The sequence below is a fragment of the Littorina saxatilis genome, linkage group LG2 (assembly GCF_037325665.1).
Source record: "Littorina saxatilis isolate snail1 linkage group LG2, US_GU_Lsax_2.0, whole genome shotgun sequence".
In the NCBI taxonomy this organism is placed as follows: domain Eukaryota; kingdom Metazoa; phylum Mollusca; class Gastropoda; order Littorinimorpha; family Littorinidae; genus Littorina; species Littorina saxatilis.
The window spans coordinates 36,327,738-36,341,936 of record NC_090246.1 but is presented as its reverse complement, the minus strand read 5'-3'; the positions used below and the strand labels follow the sequence as shown (position 1 = coordinate 36,341,936).

General features: G+C 44.2%; 1 protein-coding gene across 8 annotated transcripts in view; it reads left to right on the top strand.

Annotated features, from left to right (window-relative positions):
- The first annotated feature begins 2,514 nt into the window (after positions 1–2,514).
- The window catches only part of LOC138958880 (casein kinase I-like), a 42,867-nt gene continuing 31,182 nt past the window's right edge, over positions 2,515–14,199 (top strand). For all 8 annotated transcript variants that reach the window (XM_070330197.1, XM_070330199.1, XM_070330203.1 and 5 more), the window contains exons 1-4: positions 2,515–2,705; positions 2,843–2,922; positions 5,728–5,838; positions 6,473–6,621. In XM_070330197.1, coding sequence (XP_070186298.1) covers positions 2,847–2,922; positions 5,728–5,838; positions 6,473–6,621 — 336 coding nt within the window. In that variant the 5' untranslated portion in view covers positions 2,515–2,705; positions 2,843–2,846. The remainder of the gene's footprint in view (positions 2,706–2,842; positions 2,923–5,727; positions 5,839–6,472; positions 6,622–14,199) is intronic.

The window sequence follows — 14,199 nt, the reverse complement described above, 5'->3', positions numbered from 1 at the left end:
TGATGTGTTGGCTGTCTTGTGTGCTGTTTTTATGCTATATTATGTGTATGTTTTGTTTTACTTTATTGTTTAATTGTATGTGTTTCTGTTCGTTGCTGTACTTGAGCACTGAATATCTCTTGATGCAATGCAAGTGGAATTAACACTTGCACTGTAAAATAATTTGGAATGACAGTTACTGATCCAGAATTGTGTATGATTCGCAGAAGTACAAAATCAATATCACAGAAAAACACAGTTCTCTCTCTCTCTCTCTCTCTCTCTCTCTCTCTCTCTCTCTCTCTCTCTCTCTCTCTCTCTCTCTCTCTCTCTCTCTCTCTCTCCCTCCCTCTCTCTCTCTCTCCACACACACACACACACACACCACCCTCTCCCTAACTACCTATCCACGGATGGCTATGCACTTCTTTCAGTGACTGTTTCAGCCGGCATTGTCAGTCATTGCAACGCTGACACACTGTTAGTGTTGCATCTTTTTTTATTTAACAAGACTAGTGCAGATGATGCAGCTGTTTCAATGTTACTTGTGTACACCAATTGGCTAAGCGGTTCAGGCTGTTTAACCCACTATTTTGCACTTTCAACCTGCAATTTTTCTGCAATAGATAAATTCCGGAAATAGTGACTGGCCTGTAATGTCACATGGGAAAGTTTCCCCAGAGGCCAGCCATTTGCGAGGGTGTGTGTCTCCAACATGTGTACAGGAAGCACATGTCAATATTTGTTCGAGCAAAAGCAAGGGTAATAATAATAATAATAATTATAATAAATGAGCATTTATATAGCGCAACATCATAACTTTACAGTTATGCTCTTTGCGCTTGACACATTTAAAATTAAAACACAGTTATACAAGCATTTACATCTACATTCATAGTCAGCAATGCTTGATTAAAAGCATACACCATCAAACATACATTACAAAAGATTCTTCCACTAACTAAGTAATAAAAACATGAATAAAATAGGTAGTGAAAACAAGGAAATACTAGCTGAATATCCTTAATCAAACAGAACATGTTATCAACAATACTGAAAACAGCACTAGATGTTTATATACATTATCACATTATCACTAAAACAACAAATACACTACATGTAGCCTACTGATGGACTGAGAAAACAAATCAGGGGTTGTATTTCTTGAAGATGTGCGTTTTAAGTGCTCGTTTGAATGCTTGGGGTGACAGAGTGGCAGATGTGAAAGGGGAGAGAATTCCATTGTGTGGGTGCGCAGAAAGTAAAAGATCGTTGTCCGTATGTTTTGGTTTTGGTGTGTGGAATGGTGAGGATGCGACAGTCAGAAGAGGCACGGAGTCGTCTTGCTGGAGAATAGACGGTGAGGAGTTCAGAGAAGTAAGCAGGAGACGAGCCAGAAAAGAAGTTAAAGCAGCGGGTGGACAGTTTGTAGTCAATGCGGGCTTGAATAGGTAACCAGTGCAGTGTGTGAAGAAGTGGTGTTGCGTGATCTCGTTTTCGTGCTTTCAGAATGAGGCGTGCACTACCCATACAAACCTGACAGACTTATTTTTGAAAATCATCTTACGAGTGATGCAGTAGGTGTCTTATAGGTCGTTGATGAAATGTGGGTGAAACGTGGCTATAGTGACTACGTTGTGGGCTTAAAGCTATATCTTGATGCTGTTGATGTACAGTGGAACCCCCCTTTTAAGACCTACACAGATCTGAGGAAATCAAGTCCTAAAAAAAGGTTAGTTCAAATGGAGGTATTGTCAATTGATGTCTAACGAATGACGTCTCACAACGTGCGCAGTCGTCCTTGGCGGTCAAGAAAGCCGCCGCGATCATTGCGCCAATATTTTTTGTGTGCATCATGTGCTCCACATAAATCAGCCGGAAACGAAGCAATTGGGGAAACCTGGATAGATCAGAGGCTATATGAAGAGAACATCTCAAAAAGTAAGGTCTTCACAGAGAGAAGGTCTAAAGTTGGTGGGTGGGTTTTTTTTGGGTTTTTTTTTTGTTGGGGGGGAGGGGTCTTAACAGAGGGTTCCACTGTACTGTGGCTAAATCTAACCGACTGGAACCCAAGGTGAGGAGTCAACATTGCAAATCAAAAACCATGCAAAGGGCAATGAAGATGAATCTGCACAAACTAAAACGTTAGCTACCAAAAGGGTGCCGTCAAAAGTTACAGGCTGACTTCTAATTACAGGGAAATGATGATTACTCCGGGTAGTCAACAAATAATACCCGGGGATGCTTAACAACAAGCACGGTGTGCATACCCGTAAGCCGTAACCAATGACGCGGATAATCTGACCGCAATACCTCTCGCACTGCCAAGGCGTCAACGTCAGCTGCTTTATCTAATGGCCTAAGTCAGTCAGTCGTTGCCGAGATTAGACAAAAGAACGTTGACTGATGTCTCCGTGTGCATAGTGTTTTCGTCAATATTCGCCTTTTTACTGTTTGATCAGCTGTTACTAAGGTCATCGTTTGGGTCAAGCAGACGCCCATCATCCGGGCTTCCTCGCCGGAAATAGCTATCCGGCGCCTGCGTAGTCTGTGTCGGGCAACCATTGAGTAAATAATGGCCGCCGAGAAGTAGTATTCAACCCAACTTTTATCGTCAGCATCTGTCCGTAGGGGTGCTTTGTGAGGTCCTGAAAGTGTCCCTCCTGGATACCTCGATTATATACCTTACTGATGTGGGCCTTCTTTTGAGCCAAAGACTGTTGAAGGTAGGGATTTTTGTGCAAAGTTTCACCCTACTGTTCTTTGCAGATTTTGTTTATGTTCGGTTGAGCTGAGGTAGGAATTCTGCAGTCGACAGGTCCGTCCATTGTGCTAAATTTGGACATATTTTCTTTGTTTTTAGAACAATGGAGCTACGGGTCGGGAATAAGTACCGCCTGGGAAGGAAGATCGGAAGCGGTTCTTTCGGAGATATTTATCTTGGTAAGTTGTTTTGGCTGTCAAATTACCGAAATAGTGTTTTTTGTGGTGTGACTGAAACGATTGAATGATTGATACCAGATCAGCTGAGAATGAGGGTCACCGATCAGTATCGCTTCCAGCTTTTGTTTAATATCTCCAGGTTTTGAGAGTGTGTCACAGCAGTCAGTATGATGGGTTTTAAGACCAGTGTGACAGCGCTTTCACACTTCCATTGTTGTTGTCTTTTACATCACACATTATAAAACAGTACCAGTACCACAGTACTAGACTGGTTCGCCTTATACTCTTAACAAGAATAACAGTTAAGGGGGAAAAAAACCACTATTGGCAAGATCAGGAATAAGGAAGATCTATGTACCCTTGCATTTTTATTGAAGAATTTGTCTCAAGTGACAACTTCCATCAGTCCATGTATACTTTGTAGTTCTCTGGTGATTCATGGCACTCTGTGAGTGTGAGGTGAGCCAATCCTACTTCTTGCTTCATCAGCAGTCATTACATCAATACAATAGTGAACGCTTGTTTACCTTGCCATGGCACTCTTGGTTGTATTTATGTGGCAGGGAAGGCACTATGGTGAAAAAGAGTTATCTTTTCATGTCTTGACGTCTCAAATAGCCAGAAAGCGCATGCGCGTAGTCTCGACCAGCGCGTGGTGTGCTTCTTTCTGAGTACTTTACGTCACAAATTGTACTTTACATACTTGATGATGACGTACGTTAATTGTAACACATAGTTATGTGTTCTATTTCGTTTACTGAGCACGAGTTTCATTCAACATGTCAATGCATCGCAGTATGAAATAATACAGGTAGGAGGTTAGTTCTTGTACTTTGGGTCAACCAAAGTCGATAAATTCATTCTTCACTACGGTATTGAGTCTGATTTCGTCGTCCATCTTGAATCAAAAAGCACTCTTCTTACAAAAAAACAACAACTTTGTTGCGAGCTACGGCAAAGCTTTGCATGTCAAAACTTGAGAAGCGATGTTGGGTCAAAGTACCACGCCGTAGCTGCGGGTTTTTGGTATAAAGACTTCGCGAAGCTTCGTGTAGTCAACTACAGGCTCAATTGAGGACGGGCTTAACCGGCACGGTTGGCCTAGTGGTAAGGCGTCCGCCCCGTGATTAGGAGGTCGTGGGTTCGAACCCCGGCCGGGTCATACCTAAGACTTTAAAATTGGCAATCTAGTGGCTGCTCCGCCTGGCGTCTGGCATTATGGGGTTAGTGCTAGGACTGGTTGGTCCGGTGTCAGAATAATGTGACTGGGTGAGACATGAAGCCTGTGCTGCGACTTCTGTCTTGTGTGTGGCGCACGTTATATGTCAAAGCAGCACCGCCCTGGTATGGCCCTTCGTGGTCGGCTGGGCGTTAAGCAAACAAACAAAAATGTGGCCTGTACAAACTTTTTGACATCATTGTGCAGATAAATGGAATGCATGTATTTGGATGATACATGTCATTGATGGAAGCATTGATTGTCTAAACGATTAGCTATGAGTATGACTAGTACTAGTATGATGCTGTATTATTCCTGTCAGTGTCATTGTTTACACTTTTAGTGCCTGTCATTGTCAGAAATATGATGAGCTGGGAACATTTGAAAATGTCTGTTATGATAAGATGCTGAGAGTGAGACACTTCATTTTTGTGATCATAATCAGTAGCATTACTTATTTACTAGCAACGACTGTCAGTTTGAGTCACTGAGTCGAGTGTGGGTCTTGATGTGTATGAATTATTATTATTATTATAAATATGTGGACACTGGTAGATGATCAGATACAAGTTCATGTTATCATTTTCACAAGTTTTCATTCATAACCAGCTTGGTAACAGAGGTGACAGGTAATGAATGGGTTTGAGTTTCAGGTGAAACGTGGATTGTCAAAGTAAAAGCCACAACCACTGAATCCGGCCTCAGTCAATCTCAAGTCTATACTCAAGCGTACAGGTCAAGTTAACTCGTAACAACAGCAACAATAAACAGTCAGATGGATAAATACAAAGGTTACTTCTTAGTTGAATCTGTGGTGCAGAACAAAAGAAACAGTAAGTGAGGTGCAATTCAATTTCGAACAAAGAACGTGTGGTGCAAATCAGGAACTCTCGAAGGCCGCCATTTTCTCCGGGTCTCGTGAGTCGCATCCAAAAATCTTCTGGGTGTCCTTTCTCAAACACGTTTGCCGCTAACTACAACCATATCTAGCAGCAGGGATGCTCTCTGAGCATGTGATAGTAATTTTTTAACTTAAAGTTAAAGGAGGCTTTGATTGAACATCATATTTTTCCTGAGAAGCAAACTCTGCGCATACGCCAACGACTTTTCATATTTTATTTTTATATGCTACCACTCAGACCAACAAAAAAACCTGGTCTGACGACAAGCCACCAAACATCCTATTTTATTCTTCATTGGCTCTGTCGACGTCGGTTTTTAACCCCTTGCTTCCCTTTATATAATAAACCAACCATAGGGCGTCATCGTCCTGAATGAAATCTTCAAAATCTCCAGATCGGTTTTTGGCACAAATTGCAATGTGATGATGTAGCAATGCTTAGCTGCAGTTGGGACATTTAAAATGATTAATCAAGGCACTGAATGAGTGACACAAGAGGCTAAAGTACTGTCTCTTACTCAGTCTTTGTCTTACTTCAACAATGTAGGGGCATAAACAAAAAGTAAATATTTTATTTCCTTTTCCTTCCTGTCACATCAGTGCACAGGGGGGGAATATACTAAGTTTCACTAGCTGTGTTATTGTCGATACATGTAATGATGTATGCACTCTGTATTGATCCCAGGCACAGACATTTCCAACGGAGAGGAGGTAGCCATCAAATTAGAATGTGTCAAGACAAAGCACCCACAGCTCCACATAGAGAGCAAGATCTACAGGATGATGCAGGGAGGAGGTGAGTTTCAGACACCCTCCCTCATCTCATACTTTGTTTTGAGGATTCAATCCCTGTTGCTATGAGTAAGATCATTGATTTACAGGTGCACACATTATATTCACAGTGACAACTGACACAAACATCCATACACACACACACACAGCTGTTAACACTTAACGATTACACACAGCTCTGTGACTTAATTTCAGTGCCTGATACTAGTTAGTTCAGATTGAGCAGGTCAGACCTGCATTCTATGCTAGACTGTCTTTCACGTCTGGCTCAAATGTGATGGGGTTTTTAATCTTACAGATTAATTTTTAATTTGAGGGCTGCGAATCATCGAATGATCGGAAGGGGGAGGGGTGGTCAAAGATGTATTGTTCCTGAAAAGAAATACATGGATGACAATTCTGATCAGAAAACCAGGAATTCCAGCTTTGAAAGATTGTTTCCTGACAGATTTTTCCAATTTCCACAACTGCAAGAAGAAGGAAAGAAGTTTAAAATATAAGGGTCATGTCAACCTCAAGCATACATTTGCTGATTTCAATAATGTTTAGCTTTCCTCCCTGGAAATGCAGTTTAGTAAAATCCATCTTTGTCAGCTTGTGGTGTGGATGTTTGATTAAAAGATGGCTGTAATGTTCAGTGGGTATCCCGACAATCAAATGGTGTGGGGCGGAGGGTGACTACAACGTGATGGTGATGGAGCTGCTGGGCCCCAGCCTGGAGGACCTCTTCAACTTCTGCTCCCGCAAGTTCAGCCTCAAGACAGTTCTGCTGCTGGCTGATCAGCTGGTCAGTACAAACTGCTCTTTAATAATGATAGTGATGGTGCAGTGTGCTAGTGCAGAAGGGCTGTCAGTGTGCGTTCGGGGAGATGGTGTGCTCTGTTGGTTAGGTTAGGAGAGAGGGTGGAGCACAAGTGGCATCGCTGTTGATTGATTACTGCATTCTGTGGTAGGTCACTGTTGAAGAGATGCTCCAGTTATCTTTTTCACTGGGTACAACTAGATTTGCCAGTTCTTCCAGAATTGACTTGTCTTCCATGTTAGAATGTATGCTGACCGCTAAAGAGTAAAGTATTGACTGAGGCAAGGCATGCATGCAGAAGATTTATTAACAGTAGATTAAATTACATATTCTTACTCCGAATCACATATATCATTGACGCAGTGTGGGATGCTAAGGTCTGAAAAGGCTACCCGTCTTAAACAATTTTAAAGGGAAGCAACCCCACCACAAAAAGTGTAAATGGAGCCATGGTAATGACTCCAGACCCGGGGAGTTACCTCCCCTTGGTGTGTACTACGTCGCTACCGCTCCTCAACACATGGTCAAGATCATACGACTTTTTCAGCTCTGAGGAGAAGGTTGTTGATTTTTTGGCTCTCTCGTTGCTGTGCTGTTTGGTGTTTGTTTGACACCCACCGGCCACTTACCCGTCTTACTTGCCTTCTGCTTCATTAGTTGGTGAGCTCTTTCCTTTTTACATTTAGTCAAGTTTTGACTAAATGTTTTAACATAGAGGGGGGAATCGAGACGAGGGTCGTGGTGTATGTATGTGTGTGTGTAGAGCGATTCAGAGTAAACTACTGGACCGATCTTTTTGAAATTTTTCATGAGAGTTCCTGGGTGTGATATCCCCAGACTTTTTTTTCTTTTTTTCGATAAATGACTTTGATGACGTCATATCCGGCATTTTGTAAAAGTTGAAGCAGCACTGTCACACCCTCATTTTTCAATCAAATTGATTGAAATTTTGGCCAAGCAATCTTCGACGAAGGCCGGACTTTGGTATTGCGTTTCAGCTTGGAGGCTTAAAAATTAATTGATGACTTTGGTCATTAAAAATCTGAAAATTGTAATTAAAATTATTTTTTTATAAAACGATCCAAAATTACGTTTATCGTATTCTTCATCATTTTCTGATTCCAAAAACATATAAATATGTTATATTCGGATTAAAAACAAGCTCTAAAAATTAAAAATATAAAAATTATGATCAAAATTAAATTTTCGAAATCGATTTAAAAACAATTTCATCTTATTCCTTGTCCGTTCCTGATTCCAAAAACATATAGATATGATATGTTTGGATTAAAAACACGTTCAGAGAGTTAGAAAGAATAGAGATAAATAGAAACTAGAGGAATACCCGGCTTCGCCGTGGTGAATCGCGAGACAGAGACAGACAGCGTGGCGGTTCACCACAATCACCTTTGAAGGCGAAGTCCTGTCAAACGGGATTGAGAATTTTAGAGCTTATTTCTTAGCCCTATATTATCTGTTATGGCTTCTCAAATGCCAGAACATACAGACAGACAAAAGCCGCTAGACCCCATCACAAACAGAACTCTACAATCCACAGGTGTTGCCTCCACACACACACACATAGACACAGACACAGAAGCCGTATATATCTAGCTATATATATAAATATATAGAGATAGATGACAGTGGATTTTTCGATAAATAGATTCGACCTTTGCACTTTTACAGTGAGGACAACTTACGGGTACCTGCAAGGAAAGCCCACAACTTCTAAGGCGAACAACTCTGCAGAGTCTGCTGTGAAGGGCGACGGTAGTCTCCCTGTCACACTCGACCCCCTTTGAATGAACTTAGGTCCCACCCAGGTGGAATGGGAACAGCACGAAAATTATTCAGTGGCCTGAACATTTCATGTCAAGTCCCATTGCTGTCGACGACGCCAAATGTAACGCCAAATGTAACCGAGTGCCATAACACCACAATCACCTTTAAAGGCGAAGTCCACTCACACGGGATTGAGAATAACTGTTATGGCTTCTCGAAGGAAGGCCTGAACATACAGACACACCAAAGCCGCCAGACCATATCACAAACAGAACTCTACAATCCACAGGTGTTGCCCACACACACACACACACACACACACAGAGAAGCCGTATATATATATATGTATGTATATCTATGAATATATAGAGATAGATGACAGTGAATTTTTCGCGTGGCTATAAATCATACCTGTCAAGTCCTACGCATTCTGCGTAATTCTTACGGTTTTTCGGTGTTTTTTGGGTCCTACGTCGTATACCTCAAACCATACGCATTTTCAGCATTTAAAAAAAAGATGGACTGCCGTTCATTCATTTCTGAGGAGGAGCTTGCACCAGCCACACAACAGAAGTTCTGGCATGATGTGCGCCAGTTCTACGTGGCCTGTGTGAGGAAAATGTTGAATAAATTTCCATTTGGCAGTGAAACCCTGCAACACCTTCAAGTGCTGGATCACAGTCTGGGAGCTGACACACTGACTGCCTTCTTACAGGTCAAAATTAACTCTGATGCATGCTGCCATGATTTTAAGGTGACTGGCAGCATGATTGACAAAGCAAAGATTTGCACAGATGAATACAACAAAGAACACAAGTGACAAGTGACAAAAAAAATGAACGAACAAGAGTGCAGTGCAAATGTATTACATGTAGTGGTAAATAAAGAGCAATTTGTGTAGAAAGGAATTTATGTGTTTTACTTTTAGTTTGCGAAAAACAATCTGATTGGTTTAGTGTGTATGCGTGAGAAGTTGAATTTGTGCGTTTAACCACATCCTGATCCACGCATTAACTATGGTTTTTGATCCCCAACTATGGTTTCTTATGCCATTTACTATGGTCAGAGGCCAAAAGTACTTGACAGGTATGATAAATTGATTCGACCTTTTCACTTTTACAGTAAGGACAACTTACGGGTACATGCAAGGAAAGCCCACAACTTCTAAGGCGAACAACTCTGCAGAGTCTGCTGTGAAGGGCGACGGTAGTCTCCCTGTCACACTCGACCCCCTTTGAATGAACTTAGGTCCCTCCCAGGTGGAATGGGAACAGCACGAAAATGATTCAGTGGCCTGAACATTTCATGCCGAGTCCCATCGCTGTCGACGACGCCAAATGTAACCGAGTACCAAAACACCACAATCACCTTTGAAGGCGAAGTCCACTCAAACGGGATTAAGAATAACTGTTATGGCTTCTCGAAGGAAGGCCTGAACATACAGACACACCAAATCCGCTAGACCACATCACAAACAGAACTCTACAATCCACAGGTGTTGCCAACACACACACACAAACACACACACACACAGAGAAGCCGTATCTATATATATGTATATATTCAGTGGCCTGAACATTTCATGTCGAGTCCCATCGCTGTCGACGACGCCAAATGTCCGGCTCTGTCAGGATACACTATTCCTCTTCCTGACGCTTCCTCTCGGATGTCGGTGAGTGAGGAACAGCGGCTGGCCTACGGGCATTTAGGCTTTCAGCCTCGGCCGGGGCAGTCTTCACTCCACCGGTTGGGTGTTGCGGCTACTGCCTATTCAGTTCTGGTGGCTCCGGATGTTTCCTCCGTTCACTCTTACCCTCATACAGTAGGGGATGAGTCAGGACGGTTTCCGGGTGGATGGGTTTCCGTTTTCCGGTCATCCCGTTCATCAGTCTACCACCAGCAACTGTGACTTCGGCCCGTGTTCGTAGCTTGACTATTCTGATACTCAGTCTTTAGCCAGCGATCAGACACGTTCTGGATTTCCGTCGAAGCTCTTGGCTGCTCTCGAAGCTGCGACGCAGGTTATTTCCAGATTTTTCCCGGAGGGTGCATCGGCTTTGGCGGCTTCCTCTTTGGTTGCTCCGTCGTCGATGTCAGACTTCCGTTCCACGAAGGAAGGAGGTTTCCTACTTCCGGTTCGAGAGTCACCTTTGGTGGTGTACCACTTTTTGCAGGTTTTGGCTAGACCATCTCCTCCCGGAAGTGGTATCCCCAGTGTTACGGTTCTGCTGCTCGTTCATCACGGTTCAGTTCCGGAACACGCTCAGCCTTGGCTGGCTTCGGCTACACAGGCTTCAACTTTTGTTCCTTCTTGCTGAAGAAGTTCACCTTGCCGAAGCCGGGTTGGAACTTGTTGTCGTTCTTTAAGCTTCCGCGTACGCCTTTACTGGGGACGCAGGAACTTCTTCCTCTGCTGGCGAAGCAGTTTAGAGGCACTTGGGTGTTGTGTTCCCATACCACACCTTTGTCGCGTCGGAGGAAATTGGACTTCAGCTTTTGGAACTTGCCTCTTTCTCGGAGATGATCATTAGAGCGCTCTCTCACTGAGTCACTGAATCCTTTCACACCTTGTGCGGATCAGAGGAGCAGCTCTAGCCGCAAGCCTCTTCCCCCAAGGAAGTGCCCCCGATCTCACCCCCCCCCCCCCCACCCTCCACTTTGGTGATGGCGGGGGGGTCTCCTCCCTGCACTTTTTCATTGGATGGTCTCTGTACACAGCCAATGTATTGTGGGAGTGGTGAGGTCGGGCGACTTCCATCGATCTAATGAGTGCATATTTTCACATTCTTATGCATCAGTCCGATATTTACACAGCGATCTAGGTCCATCAGCTCGAGCACCCGCTGAGGTCTCTTCTGGTCGGATCTAGGGCTGGCCTTCGGGTATACTGGCTTGCGTCCTCAGTCAGCGTAACAGTCGTTTCAGCCACGGGCTGCTGCTTCTGTCGCACTTCCGGTTTAACCGAAGAGGTTGTTTCTCTCACAGACGTTTCATAGGTACGTCAGAGGTTTTGGAACAACGGCTGACCTTAGGGCATCCAGGTTTTTAGCCTCGGCTGGTGCAACAGCCATTCCACCTGTCGGCGGTGGTGGTTGTTGCTTTCTCTGTTCTTGTGGCTTCGGACTTCGACAATTCTTTCCTTTATTCTCATCTTATGCAGGAGATGAGATAGGACGATTTCCATTTGGGTGGGGTTTCTGTCTTCAGGTTACTCCGTTTCTCACTTTTTGCCACAAGCATCTGGACTATGGTCCTTGTTTGTCTTTCGCCGAGTCTGACTCTGTCTTTCTCTAGCGATCAGACGCGTTCTGGTGTTTCGTCCAAACTTAAGGTGCGCTTGAGTTGGCCTCGGAAGTAACATTCAGATTTTCCTGAGGGGGCATTGTCTTGGCAATGGATGTTTGAGGAGTCATTCTTTGTGGCTTACCACCTCTCTCAGGTTTTGGCTACTCCTCTCCTTCTGGCAGAGGGTTAGCTAATGTTCCGGTTTCTTTGCTGTGGGCTTATAGCCCAGCATCTTATTTGGCAGCCGAAACTTCCATTTCTTAAGTTTACCTGCGTACTGTGGGTACTTCGGTACAATGGCTGTCCTACTGGCATCACGGCTCTCAGCCTTAGCCTGTGCAATAGTCTCCTGCCTGTCGCGGTGCGACTATGGCATTTTCGGTTCCTGTGACTTCGGATTTCATCTCTTCCTCTCTTCACCCTCATCCTAGCATGAGGTGAGTCAGGACGACTTCCGTTAGGTCGGGTTTCCTTTTACAGTCACCCTTCTACCACAGGCAACTATGACTACGGCGTTGCCCGTTGATCTCCGCGTCTGACTCTCAGTCTTTCAGAGGTAGACAGACGCGTTCTGGTTTTTCGGCCAAACTCAGGAAGGCTCTTTATTTGGCCGCGAAGTTAACTTCCGGTTTTTCCCTGAGAACACTTGTCTCGGGAGTCTTATGGCTGGTCGGCTTCACGGTTTTCCGTTTATGCTTACCAGTCTTGTTTTCTGTTTTGGGTTTTTGATTCACATTCAATTACCTACAAGCAGACTGATCTGCGAACACTCTGTCTTTTAGCCATTTTGTTTATGGTCACCAGTCACACCAGGTTTCGACCACTGTGATTTCCGCATTTCCGGTGGCTTACGCACAATCGTAAGTCGCTGCTTCCTCGTACAGTAAAACCTGCATCCAGCGGACCCTTAATTCGGCGGACACCTTTGCATAACGGACACTTCAAGTGAGGACGGATGTATTTTACACTCAAAAACACCTTAAAAGAGCGGACACCTCAAAGGCGCGGACGCGGACACTCTTTTTTGGTCCCGATTTGGTTCGTTACCTGTCAACAACGGTCCGCCATCTTGGTTATGCAAATACAATCTCGCTGGCGATGTGAACGCGCGAGAAGCTTATTTTGTAAGCCAACGACAGCACTTGAAAGATTGATTTTTTGTATGGTGCACGCTCATTGGTCGATGCCGTGAATTGAACTGAACTCACAAACAAAAACAAGTTAGGGTTTCTACTTTCTGTACTGTGATGCATCTTCGTCTCATCCTTCGTCGATCGCGGTCTCATCATGTCAAAACGGAAATTTCTGACTTTAGAAGAAAGAGTCGATGTGATAAAGAAATTGAACGGCGAACTCTTCGAGTGGTTTTCGAGAGCTCGACCAAAGAATATTCCCGTGAATGGCCCATTGCTTCAGATAAGAAACCGATTGCACCTCTTTCTCTCTCTCTCTCGCTCAGTCGTTCTCTCTCTCTCTCTCTCTCTCTCTCGCTTAGTCGTTCTCTCTCTTTCTCTCGCTCGTTCTCGCTATCGCTCGTTCTCCGTTCTCTCTCTCTCTCTCTCGCTCAGTCGTTCTCTCTCTCTCTCTCTCTCTCTCTCTCTCTCTCTCTCGCTCGTTCTCTCTCTCGCTCGTTCTCCCTGAAATGCTGACAGCTGTCATGAACTTGAGTAGCATTCTGAAGATGTGCGTCTGAACCAAGCCAGACTGATTCTGGTTTTGTACATGTTGCATCATTGTTGAACTTGTTTTCTTTGTCACTTTCTGTATGACTACATGTAATGCACAGTTTAGAATAAAACTATTTGGCTGGGTTTTTTCTTCCCAAAAAATGTCTGCGCATTCATATTCAAAAGAAAGGACACCTTTGTACAAAGGACAGTGGCAAGGTTCCCCAAGGGTGTCCTTTGCTCGCAGGTTTTACTGTACTACCTCTCTCTCTGCGTTCGCATGGAATGGTAGAGGATAACTGGCGACCGTCTCTTTTTTTAGATTTTCTCATCGAGTTGGACTCTGGTACCTTGTACTCAGGTGTCTTTCTCTCTCTTATTGGTGGAGATCGGTCACTCTTCTCTTGAGCCGACTTCTATCTCACAGGCCTTTCGGGCTTCACTCCATCCCAAGGTTTGCATACTTTGGCATGATTGTCTTACGGTCACCTCGAGGGTTCGTCTTTCTCAGCACTGAGTGGACAACCTTACGCTCGGATCGTTCCAGGGCATTGGCATTTCCTTCCAATAGAAAGTGGGGGGGGGGGGGGGGGGGGCAGCTTGTCTTTCCCTCGACTCGGCTCGGGTTTATTAATCCAAGGCTTGGGTCTCTTCCCGGGCCGTTTTACAGTCCAGGAGATTGGAAGAAGTGCTAGGCACAGCTTACTGGCTCTCTGAAGTTGTCTTTCGCAACTTTTGCCTGAGAGACATCGCGGCTGTCAATCAGAACGGTTCTGGGTCCCTTCCTGACTTGTTGGCAACGGGCCAGTTTCTGGCAAGGATTTTT